The sequence below is a fragment of the Gambusia affinis genome, linkage group LG24, assembly GCF_019740435.1.
Source record: "Gambusia affinis linkage group LG24, SWU_Gaff_1.0, whole genome shotgun sequence".
NCBI classification, from domain to species: domain Eukaryota; kingdom Metazoa; phylum Chordata; class Actinopteri; order Cyprinodontiformes; family Poeciliidae; genus Gambusia; species Gambusia affinis.
Window position 1 is genome coordinate 5,139,363 of NC_057891.1, and position 18,911 is coordinate 5,158,273.

The 18,911-nt window shown below is 37.9% G+C and overlaps 1 protein-coding gene across 2 annotated transcripts in view; it reads left to right on the forward strand.

Annotated features, from left to right (window-relative positions):
- The window catches only part of zranb3 (zinc finger, RAN-binding domain containing 3), a 75,803-nt gene that overhangs the window by 45,953 nt on the left and 10,939 nt on the right, over window positions 1–18,911 (forward strand). For both annotated transcript variants that reach the window (XM_044109960.1, XM_044109962.1), the window contains exons 15-17: window positions 1,580–1,734; window positions 7,649–7,753; window positions 9,779–9,921. In XM_044109960.1, coding sequence (XP_043965895.1) covers window positions 1,580–1,734; window positions 7,649–7,753; window positions 9,779–9,921 — 403 coding nt within the window. The remainder of the gene's footprint in view (window positions 1–1,579; window positions 1,735–7,648; window positions 7,754–9,778; window positions 9,922–18,911) is intronic.

The following is an 18,911-nucleotide window of genomic DNA, read 5'->3' on the forward strand; positions in this document are numbered from 1 at the left end:
TGTTTGATTTGGTGTCACATCATAGTGAGCCCAAATCATGAACTCTCCACTGCCGTCCTTGATAGTTTCAGGATTTATTCTCCATATTCCATCATAGAAATATAGAAAGCTTTGAAGAGGGTTTACTGCTAGCCTAAAATATATATTGTCAGTTTTATGAGTTAATTTGGACGTTTATTTAACTAGAGGGACTTATCACTCGCATTAAGAAGCTGACTAAGAATATATGTTTGCAGGGTCTGGGAATATTCCCTGTATTTTTATTATGGCAGCAAACATGCACCAATAAAAGTATTTAATTAACTTTAAATCCTTTGTGGGCAACAAAAAGCATAGAGGCCTTTGTTTCATTTAGCGCCTTCATCTCCTAAGTTTCTCTGCACATTTCCTGGTGCTACCAGAGTTGTGTCTAATAACCATAAGTGATCCGCTCTATGTAGATGCCAGCTTCTTTTTCCAGCGGATGTCGCTTGTCACACACATCAAGCTGTGTCAGTATTTTATCCCCTTTACCACACACACATTCTCGGGGAACACACACTGACAAAGCCGAGCACCAGCCACGCAGAGTGATTTAAGGCAAGTATTATCAGAGTGTTATAGGTCATTGTCTAAATGAAGCGTGGTCGAACAGTGGCAGTCTCATTTCCACCGCCTGACCTTTTCTTGCTAGATGCTGGCAGCATGAGCGAGCTACACAGCTGACATTAATGACCTGCTCACTCTCTTCTCTTTCTCTGTTTCTCTCCAGCCAGGCCTGTCATTTTATCACTCTCTTCTTCGCTCTCTCGCCGTGTTTCCAGACGTTTGTTCTGTGAAATTCTTGGGTGAAGTTGTGAAAAATAAATTGGAGCTTCCCCGTTGGAAGATGTTGGCGTTGCGCTGGTTGTTTTGGGAAAAATAACTAAATTGGGTGCTGAAAGTTGATTGGTACCAAATCTCCCTTCACATTTTATTCTGAAGGATTTCAGTCATTCAAGTGCATTAAATCTTTTTAGCCTACATTCACCCTAATTTAGTTTTAATTAAAAAATGAATATTTAAGCAGCCTAAAACCTTTCACCAGACATGAAATTTCTTAATCAGTTATATATGAAAGATGTTGCTTTATCTGCAACAAACAAACAAAAATATTTCAGTCAATTTTTCATTCACATTGGTATTTAAATGATTCTTCTTAAAAGATAATTTATTAGATGATATTTGACTACTTTTGCAGAAAGACTTCAGCCCTCCATATGTTGTTCATGGTTCCATCCATTGCTAATATCAAGAATTATATTTTTGTTCAGGCAGAAATATCAGGGGGAATAACCTCAACATTTTGTCTCATAAACGTTTGCGAGTAATAAGCATAAATACATAGTCATTTCTCCAAACTTCCCGAATCCAGACGTTATATTTTCCCAATATTGTCTTGCGTGTAATAAATGCTAAAAGCTGCTGCGGTTTAATGCCTCTGCTGTTCAGAGCATTACCGAAGGAGCAAACAGAGTACCAATAAAGCCAGAAAAGCCAATAATGAACCAATAATATATGCTCAGTGAGATATTAGTCAGCTCCTCTTGTCTCCCTGCAGACTGCGGAGCGGTGTCGTGCTCATCTTCTGCTGCTGATGCTAATGGTGGCGATGAAGGCAATGATGAAGGTGACGCCGCCGCCACCCGGCTCGTCTACCCAGGCCTGAAGTTCTGCGCCAGCCGGTACACCGACCGGATTTATCTCTACTCCAAGGTACAGCTGCTTATCATCGTCTCTAGTGTGAAAAACGGTGGAGGGAGTGTCATGCCTATTCTTTTCAAATTTAAGCAAATCAGTCGGGAGATTATTAAAATCTTTTTTCTTCATTGTTTGAGGAAAGTTTCATTAAAATCATCAATGCCTGCACAGCTTTATGACCTGCTAACTGCAGCAAAGCACCTGCAGTTCTTTCCACCCTTCCAATTAGCCAGCAGAGTACAGCTTGAGGCAACACTGAGGAAGTGCAAGTTTGAAAGAGAAATCCTATCTGGTTTTTATATATATATAGTTTGACATGATTTCCTGAGGTCTCGGTGAAGCGATTTTGTTCATAACAAATAAAAAAACATCAACAGCGAATATGTTCTGGCTTCTTACTTCAGAGGAGCGGCGAAAACGAGATTTAGAGCTGAAGTCGGGAGTAGAAAAAGTCTCGCCTGCTGGTTTTAATTTTTGACACATTTTGATTTTCTTTTTTGCTATTTATTACAGTACAGTTGGAATAACATGTTGTTCTTTAAGGGTGGTAGTGTTAAATCCAAAAGAAAACATCAAATGTTCCTCCTTATCTTCAGGAGGTTTTTATTAAAACTAGGGCTGCAACTTACGATTATTTTAGTAATTAATCAGTTAATCGGCTAAAAACAAAATTTACGCATTCTACAGATTTCTGATTTTTGTACATTGTTATAAATACACTAAAAGATGCAAATAAACAAATAATCCAATTCCTTTTGTTAAATAAGAAGATCAACATTTTATTGCCTTAAATGAAAAACCAGCAGGACGAAACTAAAACTTGGCGACTTGAGAAGTTTTGGTTAAAACTTATTTACAGACAAATGTATTTTTATCATAAATGCAAAATAAATACAGACATTGTACAGTTTGAATATGTTGATTTTTAAGCAAGTTAACGATTAATTAACTACCAAATTAGTTGATGTTTACTTAGATTATCTGCTCTAAACACAACTTATTTTAAAGAACTTAGACTGATTATGGTGCAAGTTACCTTTGTTGCATTTAATAAATATGATAAAAAAAACCAAATGAGGTGAATTTGGCTGCATTATTCTGCAGCTTTCCTCTGACAAAATCCCTTGTTTTAGGAGTTGAGGGAAAAACTTATTTTTATTTTGTAAACAGAAACATAATTGTGAATTATTTTGCAAATCAAAAAAGTGATATTTTTCACAAGATATCTCATTTCTGTTTGATTTATGTCTTTTTGTTAATCATAATTCAAAAAGGTTTTGCATTTACTACCTTGATAAAACGTTTAATGCGCTTACAATGAGACAAAAACATACAATTAGGTGTCAGTACAATGTAACGAAGTGTAATGGCCTTCATGCTTAACGCAGTCACACCAATAGTAGGCTATGTAAGCCATTTTACATGTTTTTCTTTATATGGAGATTTATTCAGGCTGTGTGGTAAAAGATAAAACAAATGCATTTCTAAATCCATTCATATTCTTCAGCTAAATACAAGTCGAGGAAGTAGCAGAGGATTATTGGTGAGATTTAGTGAGGAGTAAAGAAGAACTTTGCTGCTGCTTCTTAAAAATATTGTTTCTGACACTACTCACAGAATCCTTCATTGGGGATTTTATTCACCATTTTTTAAAAAGTGAAAGAAGCAGCCCAGCAGTTTTGAATACAGGATTTTGTCTGCTTAACACATATCACCTCGGCTATAAACAGCCAATGGTATCTTGAATTATTTTAAATCATTTTGGTATTAAGGACTCCGAGGGTATAATCACTATTTATAAGAATTAACTTACTGCAAGAGCATATTCATGACTCATCCATGAGGTCAAGAACATCTAAATCACTCTGGTGTAAGGTCAAAGTTCAACTGTAATGTTAAAACTAGGCAGCCATGACCCCTAATAGAAGGTTTCAAGGCAAAAACCACAGCTGACTCTTCTCACATTGGGGAAGACTTTTGGGAAAGTCTTCGCTGGATTAAAGTGTAACTCTTTGGAAAACAATCAAACATGAGAGCAGCAGTGAACACCATTGTTTCCATCTTGGAATTAAACAGAGAAAAGTTTAGAATTGACATGTAAGGCAAATAATTCTTCGTGGCATTGTGGGTTTGCAGATTCGCATCTCAGGAAACCACAAGATTTCTGGAACAACTGGACAGACAAGACCAGAATAAGTTGTGACAATGACTCTTGATTCTTGAGGAGAATGTGTGACCATCAGAAAACAGGATGAGATTGGTCAACAACAGGACTTTTAATCCAATTTTAAAGAGATGCGCGTCATAAAGTGACTTCAAACTCCAAGGATCCTTAGTAGAGTCAGAAAATTTATTTGTAGCAATTTGACAGCCCAAAGCGGTTACGTAGAAGAAAGTTAGATCATATTATTGCTGTTGTAGGTGGTTTTAAAGCTATCTAATGACACCCAGTCAAATATAAATCATTAAAAGTTGTATTTACAGGGCTTCCTCCAGAGTTTTATGAGCCTGTCGGGCCACCAGGCTTTACTTGTGTCCCCACCATGCTTAGCATTGCTTATTTATTTAAGTCTCTGTAAAATGTTTGCATTTTTTAAGGCTTTATAGTTGGTGTTCAGATGTTAATCTTCCAATCTTTCAATAACACGATTATCAGGTGATATTTTAAAATTTTCTGTCAACTTTAAACCTTTTCTAGCTTAGCAAATTTTCTGGGGGAACCCTTGATTTGACCCCTCAAAAAGATTAAATTATAGTTAAATTAAATACAGATTGAAGAAACTTGTCTGACAATCTCCTTTTAAAACTGCTGAGTAAAGAGTCCTTAGCAAAGCATTTGCTGCTTACCTTGAAGAAGCAGCTAAACGCAGCAATCATCTGCAGATATTTTGGCTTTCATTTGATCATCAAGTCAAATGTTCTCATAATTGAACCTTCTGCTGCCTCCCTCCACTCATCAGATTAATACAAGCCGCAGTTTTATCCAAGCGAGACTCTAATTGCAGTCCTGTGCATTCTTGGCACCCTATCCGAGTGACACTTGCCAACAGACCTCGGCATCGATCGCGTTGTGATACTTAACGGCCTTTTGTTTCATTCATGAGGGCTCGAGCTCCTTCCCCGCTCCAGCAGATAAGAGACGAGAGGGTTTTAAATAGAGCGGACCAAAGCGCCGAACTGAGGAACATTTCTCCGGCGGCAATAGACAAGTGTCATGTATGTGAGGCGGAGGCGATAAGCCATTGAGATAAATGTCCCCCGTTGTCGTTTAAATGATAAACTAGTGGAATTTTGGCTGCAAAACTGTCACTTTGGGATAATCCCGGGCCAGGCGTCTAATTCACTCAGGGGCATTGTTGAGTGTAAAATCAGATGAAGATTTGTCAGACGGGCTTGGAGGAAAAATATCGGGTGGATTAAGTGTTTTATGTCCATTTTCCACTGGTGAAATGGTAACTGTTGCCATTTGCTTTACGTCTAGGATGAGAAACTACCCGTTCCCTGTGAATTATTTTAAAACTTTAATGTATTTTAGTGGGTTTTTTAGACAAAGTAGAGTGTAACCGGGAAGTAGAAAATGAAAAATGAAAAATTTTTGCATCTGTGAGCATCAATTTTCAAGCCTTTCCAAAGATTCTCATTTGTTTTTTTGGGGTCTGAACTTTGACTAGGCTGTTCTAACACATTCGGATAGAAAAGATTCAGTCAATTGTCTTCAGGTTTATTTATTTATGTTTTTGGTAATGTTTTTGACACAAGTCAAAATTACAGAAAAAAATACATACTAGGACATAAGTCCCAATTCAGCTAGTACTATGCCAACAAAAGAAACATATTTCTGTGTAAAAAATCCCAGGCAACTTCATTGAGTCATTGACTTTGCAGCAATCCCTCCTGCTCGCTTCGTTTTACTTCAGTCCACAGCTTTTTTATAGTTTCTATACACTTAGGAAATGTTGGATTCTGAATCTAACTCGTCTGTTTTTTAGTTGTTTAGGATCATTTTGATGCTCAAAGACCCTTCCGATTTTATTTTAAATGTCTTGACATGATGCCAAGCACTTTACAGTTCCTATGGCTTTTGGAGGAGTAACATGAAACCCAGATGCTTTTCTTTTGTTACACCTGGAGTGCTTGTTTCCAAAAAGCTCAGATTTAATCTCATTTGACCAAAGCATGTGGTTCTAGTTAAAGCCCTGGAGGAATTTGGCACTCTCCACATGTTCAAGTCTTTTTCCGAGCATCACTCTGAAACAATCCGTTGTTATGGAGACTTTGTGAACTGGTTTGTTACAAAGTTAACCTTTACTTAAAGTAAGTAGATAATAAGGTTGGGAATACTCTATTGAAAGACGGTGATGAAGAGCGGGTAAATGTCTGAAACTGTTTGCTCCTTCTTTGCTTGTTAGTGAAGATAGAGACGCTCTTTTTCCTCCAACATCTAGCTCTAATCCTGCTCCATGCTGTTACAGCACAATCAGCTGCACCGTTCCCCTGACTCTCCATGATATTTATTTTCCCATAATCCAAATAAACACAAGAGGCTCTGAGAAAGACCGCCGCAGCTCAGGAAAGACTTCCTAATGTTGATATACATCTCCAAATCCCTGTGTCGGCGGTTGCCAGGTATTAACCTTTAGACTTTATCCTTTTTCCTTTCTTCTCCGGCCCTGAAGTGGCTTCACAATGTGGCATTTCAGTGGTCAACGATGAGCCCAGTGTGTGGCACAGTGGCTATTGGTTGATTGGAGTTAATTCTGAGGGTAAGTGGCTTCCCAGGCTTCAAATTGACTGTAGTTAGAGCTAATGAAACCGTAATAACTGGGAAAATGTTTTTTACTTGGGTTATTTTTTTCTCCCCAATGATTATATTGTTACCACCAGACCGCTGCAGTGTGATTACCTATAATTACAGGAAGGTACGGTCTTACTGGTATATGCATGTTTTTCTGCCTATTATTGATGCTAATGCATGCAAAGTGTCACAGAAGAAGCACCGTCTTCAAACGTGCGTCATAAAAAAAGAGAGAAAACAACTGAGAACGCTAACGAGCTGCTTGGCTACCACAGGAATCACCATGGAAACCAATAAAGAATAAAGTGTGGCCGGATTAGAGAACTTGAATGTAATTGGATTCAAGTTTTGTGAGTTAGTAATTAGAAATCTGATTGCTTGGCTAAAGATACCAAAGTTTTAGTGCAAACTGAGACAGGGTACATAATGAACCTAATTGCATGTGAACTCTGCAACTCTGGATATTGGGTTTCTAATTACAGAGTGACAATTTGGGCTTTTCAGTCGGAGGAGTGAATAACTGTTTTTTGAGCCTACTTTTAGTTGTACGTATTGATTTATTTCACTACATTTTTGCATATTTTAGTATTGATAGACGTGTGTTTTGATGTAAATTGTTCGTTACTTAGGTCCTTTTAAAATCTTTGCATTTTTTAAGACTTTATTGTCGGTGTTCAGGTCTTAATCGTCCAGTTTTTGATTATCAAGCGATATTTTCAAATTTCCTGTCAACTTTAAACATTTTTTAACTGAAAAAGACGACAGGACGCTGGATGAATGACTGCCCTAGTGCCCAACCGCTGGGCTTAGCAAGTTTTCTGGGGGAAACCTTGGTCATACTTTGTTGTTGATTTGTAGACGTGGTTTCTACCAATGTTGGATTAGGAGTTGTTTCAAAATGGGAAGTAGCACTCTTAATTATTTCAATCAGCGTTTTTATAAGATTTTTCACTTTTGCTCTTGAGCGCGGATAGGCAAACCAAAACCTGTGGATGATTGTGAGGCACCTGAGACGGGACACAGCAGTGCATCCCTGTATATTATATGGTTTTACGATGTTTATGACTAATATTAGTACCCACTCTCTGCTGGCTAACCATTCTTCACCAACGTCTCTGTCTCCTCGTCATTTAGGACGGAGCGCCGTTGAACTTGAGCTTCATCCCTCTGGACATCAAGCTAACCAACTGGGACGACCTGCCCAAGGCCTTCAGCCAGCACCGGGAAAATCAAATACAGGTCTGCCCTTCCCACCAGGCACAGAGATTGAGTGTGTGTGAGTGTGTGTTGTTTCTTTTTTTTTGAAGATCATGGATGGGTGTGTGGGCTGCGGTGCTCACACCAGAGAGATGGACCCCCTTAATTTGTCATTGCAGTGGATAATAATTTAAAAGCAAATTAAACTTAGAGCTAATCTTTAGAGTAAAACTTGTCGTTTTCCTGAACTTTAACGATGAAATCAAATTCTGCAACGACTCCAGATTGGAGTAGAAAGTTGATTTTATCACAGGCTGCTTTAGGAATTCCCAAAATTTCAGAGATAATTTAGTTCATATGGCGTCCTTCGGAGATCTCTTCTTAATTCCACTGTCCAAATAAAAAAGAGACGCAAGGCAGTGAAGGGGCTTATTAACCTGCCTGATATATGCATGTGAGCGCCGAGTGAAACTAATAATAACTCCGATCAGAGAATTGAAAGCCTGACAGATGGATGGACTTTGGACTCACTCTCTCTCTCTCCAGGGCCTGAAGGGCGTCCGGTTCTTAAACGGACAGGATTACCTAAAGTTTGACTTAGGTAGGCTCCAGATCTGGAAGTTTGTAAAAGGAAAACACAGTCCGTCCCTCCGTCCATCAGTTCATCCATTCTGCCACTTATCCATCAGTCCTTCATCTATCTTTCCATCAAACCATTTGTTTGCGTTTGATCATCCATCCATCAGTACATCAGTTCATCATTTTTTATTCATCCATCTGTTTTTCTTCCCTCCCCAGTCTGTTTTTTGCTTGACTCCATATTTAAAGTAGTAAATAAGACCTAAAACACCCGCTAAGATCTCTGCAGATTTGATTCTGGGGGGAAGAAAACTCCCAAATTTTGACATAAAAATTGTGCAGGAGCCCTGAGCGGGATGGTGATGCTGGTGTTTAGGAATGCGGGGTGGAGGATGCGGCTTCCTCATAGCCGGGGAGAACAGCAAAAAGAGAAAGTACGGTTTTATGAGGGTCATTAAAGGAGACGGATCATCGCCTCAAACGACCCCGCGCGTATTAAATCCCGGAATCTGCCGCAGCGCTATCAGAGCTTGCTGACAGACGTCCCACCTGTCGCGTTGTTTATGTTGCTTTGTAAAACCCAGGCGTGAGTTGCATCCATCCTCTGACCCATCATTTATGCCCCGTTTCCCTCCAATTGTCCCTCCCAATCAATACCAGGCAAACAGTTTAATGTGGGCGGTGATATGCCTTGGACAGGGGAGCAGTGCTGCGTGAGTTTTGCTGCAGCCACTGTAATTAAAGAAAAAAATACGAGCATGAAATAAATTGCTATAAAAACTCAATTTGAATGTCTAATATTTCAGCTAAACTCTCTAGGCACGACCTGAGCAGAACTGTGGAAATTTGGCTGAAAGAACAGAACAGTTCTTTCTTGTTGAATCTATTAGTCATTTAAAACTATTCATAAGTATCAGGAAAGGGATTTTTTTTCTGAATTGAAATATAGTGTTTCAAAGTGGAATTATGTTGTTAAAGGATACAGAAGAACTGTCATTAGTCACATTTTATTTCCAAACTGGCCTGCTTTTAAAGAAGTCGAGTTTTTTATGAACATTTTTACTAAACTGCTCCTCATAAGCTGCAAAAACAGCCCAAAAATATCATCTTCTGACAGTGTGCATCATTCATGAAGATAAACACTTCTCAAGTGTGATATATGTTGGTGAATTGCCTATTAACGCTGCTGACCAGAGTCCTATTTGCTTTATTTTCACTGGATTTTCTTTGAATGCTCCGCTTGGCTAAAAGTATACACATCTCTCCTTTGCTTTGATGAGTTTTGTTCGGCTGTCTGGAAAACGGTCTCAGTTTGAATTGTTTGTTTTGAGCTCGAGGAGCAGCTTCAAAAATGAGAAAATGTTTTGCTTTTAGAAAAAGCTGCCGACGTCCGAGGCATCAATTTGCGATGAAGATGAAGGCTCCAGCAGCTTCAAATTGAAACTGAGCGTAAAGTGAGTTGTCGCAACTCTCTCCGCTTCCCTGCAGGTGCTGAGATTCGTTCAGGAGTGGAGCGGCCTGGCAGCCATGAAGCAGAAGTTGCTGCGACGCAGTGGTCTTCTCTTCCACAGCCCGACCCTGGGCCTGCAGCAGCTGGCCGCCAACCAGCGTCCCCACTCCAGCACCAACAGGTCAGATTCTATCACTCCTCCACCAATATGGAGTCACAAATACTTAACTTTGCTACATGTTATACATTTAAAACCACTAAATTTGATTTGGTTTGGTGAAAAAAATTCTCTTAAACTCTTAAAATGCTACGCCTAAGTAAAGTCTAATTTAACTGTTGCATTCAGAAGGTATTTTATTAGTGAATGTGAATTTATTTATTGTAGTTTCCGTGTAAATCCAGGTATTCTGTGAGGTGCTCAAAATTCTGCACGCCATCCTTAGAGTAAAGCACAGTAGTGGCAGAATCATGCAGTAGGGAAAGCAGTTCAGAGTTGATGTGTAGCTAGTCGGAGCTAAACAAAGCCTAATGCAGGAGGAAAATTTGTTGGAGATTGCAAAAGATTTGAGTCAGAGCTACAAAGGGATGCGAGATCCCCGCTAATAAACCTGGCAGCCCGCCAGACTTATTTTACACTGGATCCCCCACGGCCACAAACAGCATTAGCTTCTGGACTGGAACAACTTTTTGCAAACCCACAAACTTTGCTACAAAATATTTAAAGAAACATCAACTTTTAGAATGTTTTTCCTCACTTATTCACTATTTATTCTTATACATTTTAGCATATTCATATAAAAGCTAAACATTTAAGCTAAGCAGTTGTTTAGTATAACTGCTCCCTCCTACCTGCTTATTTTAATTGGCTATGAGTTCTTAGATTTTTTTTTTTGCAGCAGTGTCATTCCACAGAAAGGCTGCTTGATGGTCCTTCAGTGTTTTTTTGTTTTTTTGTCAGAAACTTGTCGATTTTGCGCTTGCTAGCTATGCTATCTTGAGCTAGCAAAGCAGCCTTATAAACATATCATTTCAATAACTCATTTTAACGTATATTTTGTAGTACTGATTGAAAAACAAATTACATTTCATAATGAAAAAATGTTTGAAAATGTTTTAGATACATTTTTTTTTATTATTTTTTGGGGTTTTTCCTCATCTTCCTTCCAGCTCTCTGCTGCATAAGGCAGAAAGTGTTTAGTCTTCAGGCCCACTTTAGTGTTTAGTGTTGAAAGTCACTAAACACTGGCCACCACACTGCAGATATTTTGTATCACGTGTTTCTCTATCACGTAAAATCCAAGTAATATTGAAGTACTATGATAAAATGTGGTACTCATGTAAGCCAATGCCTCTTTTCACAAACGAGCTACATCTCCTAGCAACCAGATAAATCTAAATTAATCTTTAGCACTTCCTGTAAGATCCATTTCTCTCACAAAAATGGTCAAAAATGTTCATTGGTGTCCTCCTTCCATCATTTTAAATGGCGTCCGTTTGCTAACTAAGGGCCAGCTGCACGAGCTCAGATAAATCCATGAACTGTATCAAGGGAACAAGAACCCCGTCTGCCCCACGAACAAATCAGTAAGGAATGATTTAACAAGCCACATTCTTGTTGGTAGACATTTTAACTCTGTGTAAATGGCGAGATGAATCAGTTCCCAACATAGTGTCAGAAAACCAAGAAGCGCGGTGTTAGATTTCACAGAGAAACGAGCCGATTTGTAAATACTAACTGCCCCAGGCGCTGCGGAAAGCCTGAATAGTATCTGTGTGTGTCCATGTGTGTGTGGGTGTATCAAAGGGTGTTAGCTGAGGCATAATGGAGGATGGGATGAGTGTTGCGTGTGTGTAGATGTGCGTTTTTTTTTTTTTTTTTGACAAACAAGCATTGTTGCTGGCACACTAATTACAGCTGGCTTGGGTAAAGGCAGGGAGAGTTTGCCAATTACACAGTGGACTCCTGTTTGTGTGTGCGTATGTGAGGGAGAGGGTTTCTCGACTGGGGAGCACGTTTGGGTGCATGAACCTAATCAAGGTGCGAGTAGGAGGCAATTGGCTCAGCTTGATTTGATACCTGTTTGATTTATTCACTAATCAGAACCAATCAAGCTCCAGCTCGGGCTCAGCGGGACAGTCGCTACTCACCTTCGCAGCGCCGAGACGTTCAGTTTTCAAATACTTCACGCTTTATGCACTTTGCCCGGATTCCCAACACTCTGGATGTTTTCATCAGGAGCCACTTGTGGTGATTTATAAAGATGTTGAGAGGTGAGAGGGTTTTAATCCAGTTTGCATCCTGCCCACTGTAAGGCGCTGCTGCTTTCAGAGTCACCACAACACGTCTTCATGGAACGTTTACACACACTCCTAAAGGGAGGAATACCACGTACTTATGGGGATTTGTATTTCAGGCGTAGTCTGCAAGTTTTCAACAAGATTGAGTTGGACGTTAGGCAGCTTTATCTAGTACCAAAACATGTTTGGGTTTATGGTTGGGATCAAGTTTTAACAAACTCTATTCATCAGGAACTGGTGCCTCTGCTTTCTGGATTAAATATTTAGGTCATTTGCAGGACTTTAGATCTTGATTAGATGCTCAGGAGTTTGTTCAACCATTTGGACAACAACCTTCGAAGACTAGAGTTTGACATACCTGTAGTAGAAGTTCATTTTACATTTTAAAAAAAGGTTTTAAAAAGTCTTAAACTCCTGTGTCAAAAATTAAGCCTCACCCTGACTCCCATAATACTTGTTATTGTGGCCAAACAGCTGTAGTATAGCCTCACTGTAGTCAACCTCACTCATTATTGTATTTTTTAACATCCTAACCTGTTTATTTTGTTCCTAGAATCTGTCTAGACAGTTAGAGTCAAATGTTGGAAACTGAATAGAGCTGGGTGAGCTAGCAGGACAACCATCTCAAACAAACGTCAAAGGTATTTTTGTTAATAATAATGCAACATGACCCCAACCTCAACCTTATTGAGTTTTTACAAGTTGTACTCAAAAGCCAAGTCTGCACCCAGGAATTAAATCTTTTTGAATAAACTATATTTCTGCCAACAAGACGAGAGGAAGATATTCAGCCGGTGTTTTTCCAGAAGTACATTGATGGCCACAGAGTGTTGGTCTATGAGAGACATACAAATACAACAAAAATAAATTCAAATTTATTCACATGTTTAACTGCAAGAAAGCTTAAAAGCTGTTGTTAAGCTAATCTCCTCACCAAGACAGTACATCTTGAAAAACCAAACAATTGCACACTTTGTGTTAGTAGCTGCTAAATGTCCTGAAGACGTTTAAGAATATTCAGATTTACAACACTTCCATTGGGACCAAGTTATCTAATTTTTTGGTGTCTGGAATGATTCATGCTTGCCTGATCCCACACTTCTGGTTTCATAACTTATTACTTTCTTCTTCCCTAATAAAAAACCCACACCTCTCTGACTCCACACCCCCAGCTGGAAACACTAGCTTCCCAATGTACATTGAAATCTCAAGCCGAAACTCAAATTTCAAACTCTTTTCCAAAGCAGCTAAACACATTTTCACATGATGGATTGTTCTTTATATAACAGGGAAACTTTACTCTTTTTTTCAGCACAGTATTTCAACAATAACATCAGCTGGATTTCACACTTTTCACTATACACTGTGTTTGTAAAGCCCATTGTTGGGTTTATTGTCTTTGCATTGTTGACAGTTTAAGGTGATTCTCTCCTCTCCTTTAGACACTTAAATCGTTAGTGATATATTTTACACTTAGCAAAAAATAGGAAATGAATAATTTAAAAAATGCCAAATTTATTTTTTAAGATTTGAACTCATTTTATGTTTAAAGGATATATATATTTTTAGCTTTTTTAATAATTCAATAATTCCTGAATTGCAGTTTTCCAAGGTTGCTAAAGCTGTTACAGTGGCTTATTAAATATCCGGAATATCTGATTTGTTTACCTGTATAAATTTAGATATATTATATTGACTTTTTTTCCCCTATAAGCTCCGCCCACTTTTTTATGAACCGATAGACCATGAAATAATTAAATAGTGAGATGATTATGTAAGATTTTTGGAAACAGGATTGTTTTCATTATATAAAACCTGTAATTAATTAACAATAATACACTTAGTTGACCATTTAACTATCTATTTGTTTATTGAATTGTGACATTATTGGACCTTCATAGATTCCCATCTGTTTCTAATCATGAAAGGAGCTTTGCTGGTATAACATTACAATCTTTCCAGAGTATTTAATTGGTTCTGTGTACCTGGGTAGAAACATGAATCCGTGGTTTTCGAATACGCTTAAGTAGATTGTTAATATGCAGTCAGTTCACCTCTGAGGATTTTTAATATTAAGGATAATTGGTCTGCACATGTCTAATGTGAATTAGAAACTCTTTGTTTCCTTCACATCAAAAAACCAACTCAGAATATCTCCCGTCTACCGCCGAAAATAAGGCTGCAGAACGTGCGTACTGTGAAAGCAGCAATCAATCAGGCGGCTTCAGCTGGGCCACAGCGAATCAGCAGCTCGTTAGTTTGACTTCACACAGCTGAGCCGGGTCCTGCAGAACCGCCTGGACGTAGCCTGATGCTCTGTCAGCTTCCCACTGCCGCCATGACCCTGCAGCGGCGCGCCTGCAGCTGAGCATCAACCGGCCGTCAGTGGAACGTCGCCTGCAAATGATCTGGTTGACTGCTGGGAATTGACTGTGCTGCTTGTAGGCCAGTCATAATAAACAATATATCAGTTAATTACATGATAAATTAAAAGAAACTCAATAGTTTTCATTTGCTTGATTATCATTTTAATTTATCTTTTTACCAAAAACTAGATGATAAAAGTTGCCAGGTGATGCTTTTGGTCTCAACTATCTCTTTTTTTGAAAGATAATTTGGTTCGCATAGACTTCATAATTCATTTTATTTGTTGGTTCTGTTGCTTTCTTTATTTATTTGGGATTTTTAAAATGTCTTCCAGTTCCAGTGTTTAAATGTTCATTAGAATTTAAAGTTTATTGATCTCTGATAATGTGTTCTTGCATTATTATGCCATTATTGTTACTATATTACTTGAAAAATGGTCTCAAAACAACGATATTATCGTTTATCACAACAAGTTTGTTATTGTGACAGGTCTAGCTGCTTTGTTTGGTTTTCACGTCTTTAAATCACTTTAGCTGTCAAAATTATAGAAGAAAATATTGGGTATATTATTAGTTCTTTTTGGGAAATATTTATGCATTTACTCTGGTGCTCATGTTCCCTACATATAACTGTTTCTTTGTGGTTCTTATTGTTAAAAGAACTTGTGTAAAAGTCTCTTTTTAAAGGGTCAGTATTATGAGTATGGCTTCAGTTGTTATAAAAATACAATAAATATCAAATATTACTTAAAAGAAATTACACTTCCTAATTTAGCGCTTTGAAATTGGGTCACTGTCTTTTTAAAATCTCGTCATCGCAATGTCGCTCCTCTATGAAAGCTTTAACAATGTTTTTAATATTTGTTTTACTGAGAAGTGGCTCCTGTAATGAAGCCACTTCATTCCCCCAGGTGTTTGCTAATTGCTCCTGGCTAGTCTGAAGGAGCTGAGTGGGGGAATGGACACTTAGAAACGTCTCAAAGGCGTTGCTTGTGTTTTGTACAGCTGAATGGTTGCCAAGGAGATTTAAGGATTTCTCTGGGAACAGAAATGTTAAAAGTTGAGTCAAATTATAATCAGATCAGTTTTGATAAATTATGACATGACTGATTTTTATAAACATTAAAACAATGGAACGTTCCTTAACAATAAAATAAATAAGCTCAAACCCAAATAGTAGCAGAAACACTGCAGCTCCATAGAATATAATTGGAAGTTTCCAAATTAGAGAGCATTTTCTCTTCTCACTGGTATAAATCATAACAGAAAGTATAATTCATCAGAAAGGGGCAGAAGTCACATCAGTATACAGAATTACTGTCCTGGCTCCTGGCTGCATTGAAAAATGCAAATGTACTCACACATCCACGCTCTCCCAGCAGCGCAGTTGGACTCCAGTTTAGTATATGGTATCTCGTTTCATCCCGCCTCTGTGCTGGGACCGTTTGAAGCAAAGGAAGCTCTTGTGTTTGATGAAGGCTTTACCTTTTTCCTCATCTCCCTACAGCTTCCAGAGAAACTTCTCCACTTTGATGTGTCTCTCCTCCACTTTCTGCCTGCTGCCATCCATCTTCGCCGTGTTTTTTTTTCTTCTTCTTCTTCTTCTTCTTTTCCGTATCTCTCCCAAAGACGCGTTCTGGCCAGATGGAGTTGGTGTAAATGCATATAAATGTTGCTGCCAAGCCTGCAGGGCCAAGTTAGAAAAAAATATAAAAACGACTTGTACAGTGGCAACACCTTCCAATTAACATGAAAAAGCAAGTAACTCATTCGGTCTCAGTATATTTATCTCATCTGTGGCTGAAAATTTGCTTTCATATTAAGGCATTATTAAATTAATATTTCTCTGTGTTTTCTCGGAGAGGCGTTCTGTTCATTGATTTTTGTTTCAGCTGTTTCAGGGCCACTGCGAGTCTGGCTGCTCTAGAGTTTAATCAAAGCAAATCCAAGAATTGACACAAGTGTCAGAACAAATGCTTGGAAGATACATTAATTATTGATCCTCTCTGCAATTAGTGAACATCTTCATCACCAGAGTTGATTGTCTGTAAAATGGTGACACCACTCTGTAGATGCCTCTTGGCTTCATCTTTTTAACCTGTATTTTTGTCTTGTGATCTCACAGATAAATCCATTTTTCTCTGCTTGATACAACACAGTTAACACTGAAACGTGACCAGTTATTTTCTCCTTTCTCCTTTTGTTTTTTTTGTTTTTTTTTTTTTTTACATTTAACTGCTATGAGTTTTTGTTACACAAATTGGAATAGAAATAACCTTTATTGTCTCTCAGTTGGGACATTCTGGTGTACAGAAGCTAAGAAAAGTATCTACAATAGATTTTGTTATTATGTTCAAGTGTATTTGTGCATAAAAACAACAACGCAGGAAAAATTATGCAAATAACAGCAGGCATGTAAAGACATATTGAGTTTGGTATGATAAGCACTGGTTATACAGTCTAAAAGGGAGGAAGGAGCTGTGATAACGCTCATTTGTGCATCTAGAAATTTGAAAATATCACTTGATAGTCATGTGTTATTTAAAGATTGTAAAACTAATACCTGATCACCAACAATAAAGTCTTAAAAAATGCAAACATTTAAAAAATGCTTAAGTAAATTAACAATGATTAGCCTGGTGGGCCGCCAGGCTTTGAAAACCCCGGGAGAAACCCTGATGATGTATACCGGGTGTGATTGTGATCTTCTTTTAAACAGAAAAGCAGCACATGTTCCTGCATCTGCTAAAATAATATAGCATGGTTCTGGTTCTGTTTTCCATCCACAGAAACAGAACCAAACATGGAGCTGCAACATTCAGCTTCTATATGCCACAAATCTGGAACAAACTTCCAGAAAACCACATAACAACCGAAACTCAGAGTTCCATTAAAATATTAATATTCTTTTCTATTAAGAGTTGCCTTTAATTAGTATATTGATCAACATGTTTAATGTAATTTTTGTTACTGATTTCATAATGATTTTATCATAGAAAACACTAGAACAGGGAACAATTACAGTTAAAATATGTGTGGTATTTATTTACTGGTATTTTTTTACTCTGATCTATGTAAAAATCTAGAATCAACACCTGCTGAATTAAATCGGACATTAAAATTCACAAATTATTATTTATAGAGCCCTTTTTCTTTATGGCTAAGTAGAACACAAAGTTTGTTTCAGAGGTTAAAAACAGAACAACAAACATAAAACCATACAAATTGTCAAATGATAAAAAAAATAATAATAATATTAGGATTAATATTGATAACCAAATGAGAAATCAATCAGTTCTGGTGGAGTATAGTGAATATTAGCCTAACAAACATGTTACTACCAAAGCAAAACCTTACAATATACATCTTCTAAGATTGAGATCTTAGTATATTTGTTTAATTGCATTTTTATTATAATTAGAGAAAAGTAGGTAGTTTTTCTTTACAAAGTGTCAACATGTTTTGGCCAGACAAAGGCTTTGACAGAACAGTTTTAGTACGTAGGTGGTGAAACAAAAGGGTATTTTGTCATTGTATTTGTACTCGCCTGCAGAAGGAGCAGAAATAGCTCGCCGCTGAGCTTCTGCAGAGCTCATAGAAGAGAGGACAGATAATTGCTCTGTGGAGACCGTTCGAGGGGTTGTATCATCCCTCTGTGGAGACCCCTAATGTTTGTTCTGGATATTTTTGATTGGTCACTTTTCTCTCAAGACCACTACAATTTTCTCCTGTCCAGAGCAAACATCTTGGAACCTTTATTCTGCCGCGGTATTTTGTCTCAACTCTGACACGCCGGGGTCATTTTAATTCTGCCAGATTGGCGTGTAAAGTTGTGGGCAATTTCAGCTTTCATGCCTGGCATCTGTATTACAAGGGCCACGAGAACCCGTGGAGGGAGAGAGGGATTAGATTAGATGATTGACGATTCCTGTGGGGAAATTAGATTTCAGCAGCAGCAATAGTAATGGGATTCGCAAGGGAGGAAGACAAACAGAATGTATGTGCTCAGATGGAATAGAAAATAAGAAATAGAAGGGAAAATCTGAGCATTTAAGCACCGTTTGGTGCCTCTGAGGTAATGAGTTTGAGTTTTACCTCTTATGTAGTATTTGTTGCGAAATTATTGCAGACCAGAGAGGATGACTAAAATGTCCAATCATATGTAACTAGAGCTATTGCAGGCCAGAGACGGTTTAGGTGTTCATTTCTCTTCAACTACTCCCCAATGCTTCTGAGTCAGCTGTCATCATCAACCTGTTATGTATGGCGGTGTATTAGGGACATTGTAGGTGGAAAATATATATTTTTGAGAAAAAACTCTGAGATTTTTAGATTAATCTGAGACAATTTCTAGAAAAAACTTAAGTAAAAATATTTGTGAGAAAAAATCTCAAGAATTTTTAGATTAATCTCAGGTATTTTGACTCCAAACGTCAAAAAGTTTAGACTTTACGAGATCAGAAAATTTCTACATTTCATTTACTTATAATATATTAAATTAAAGGCA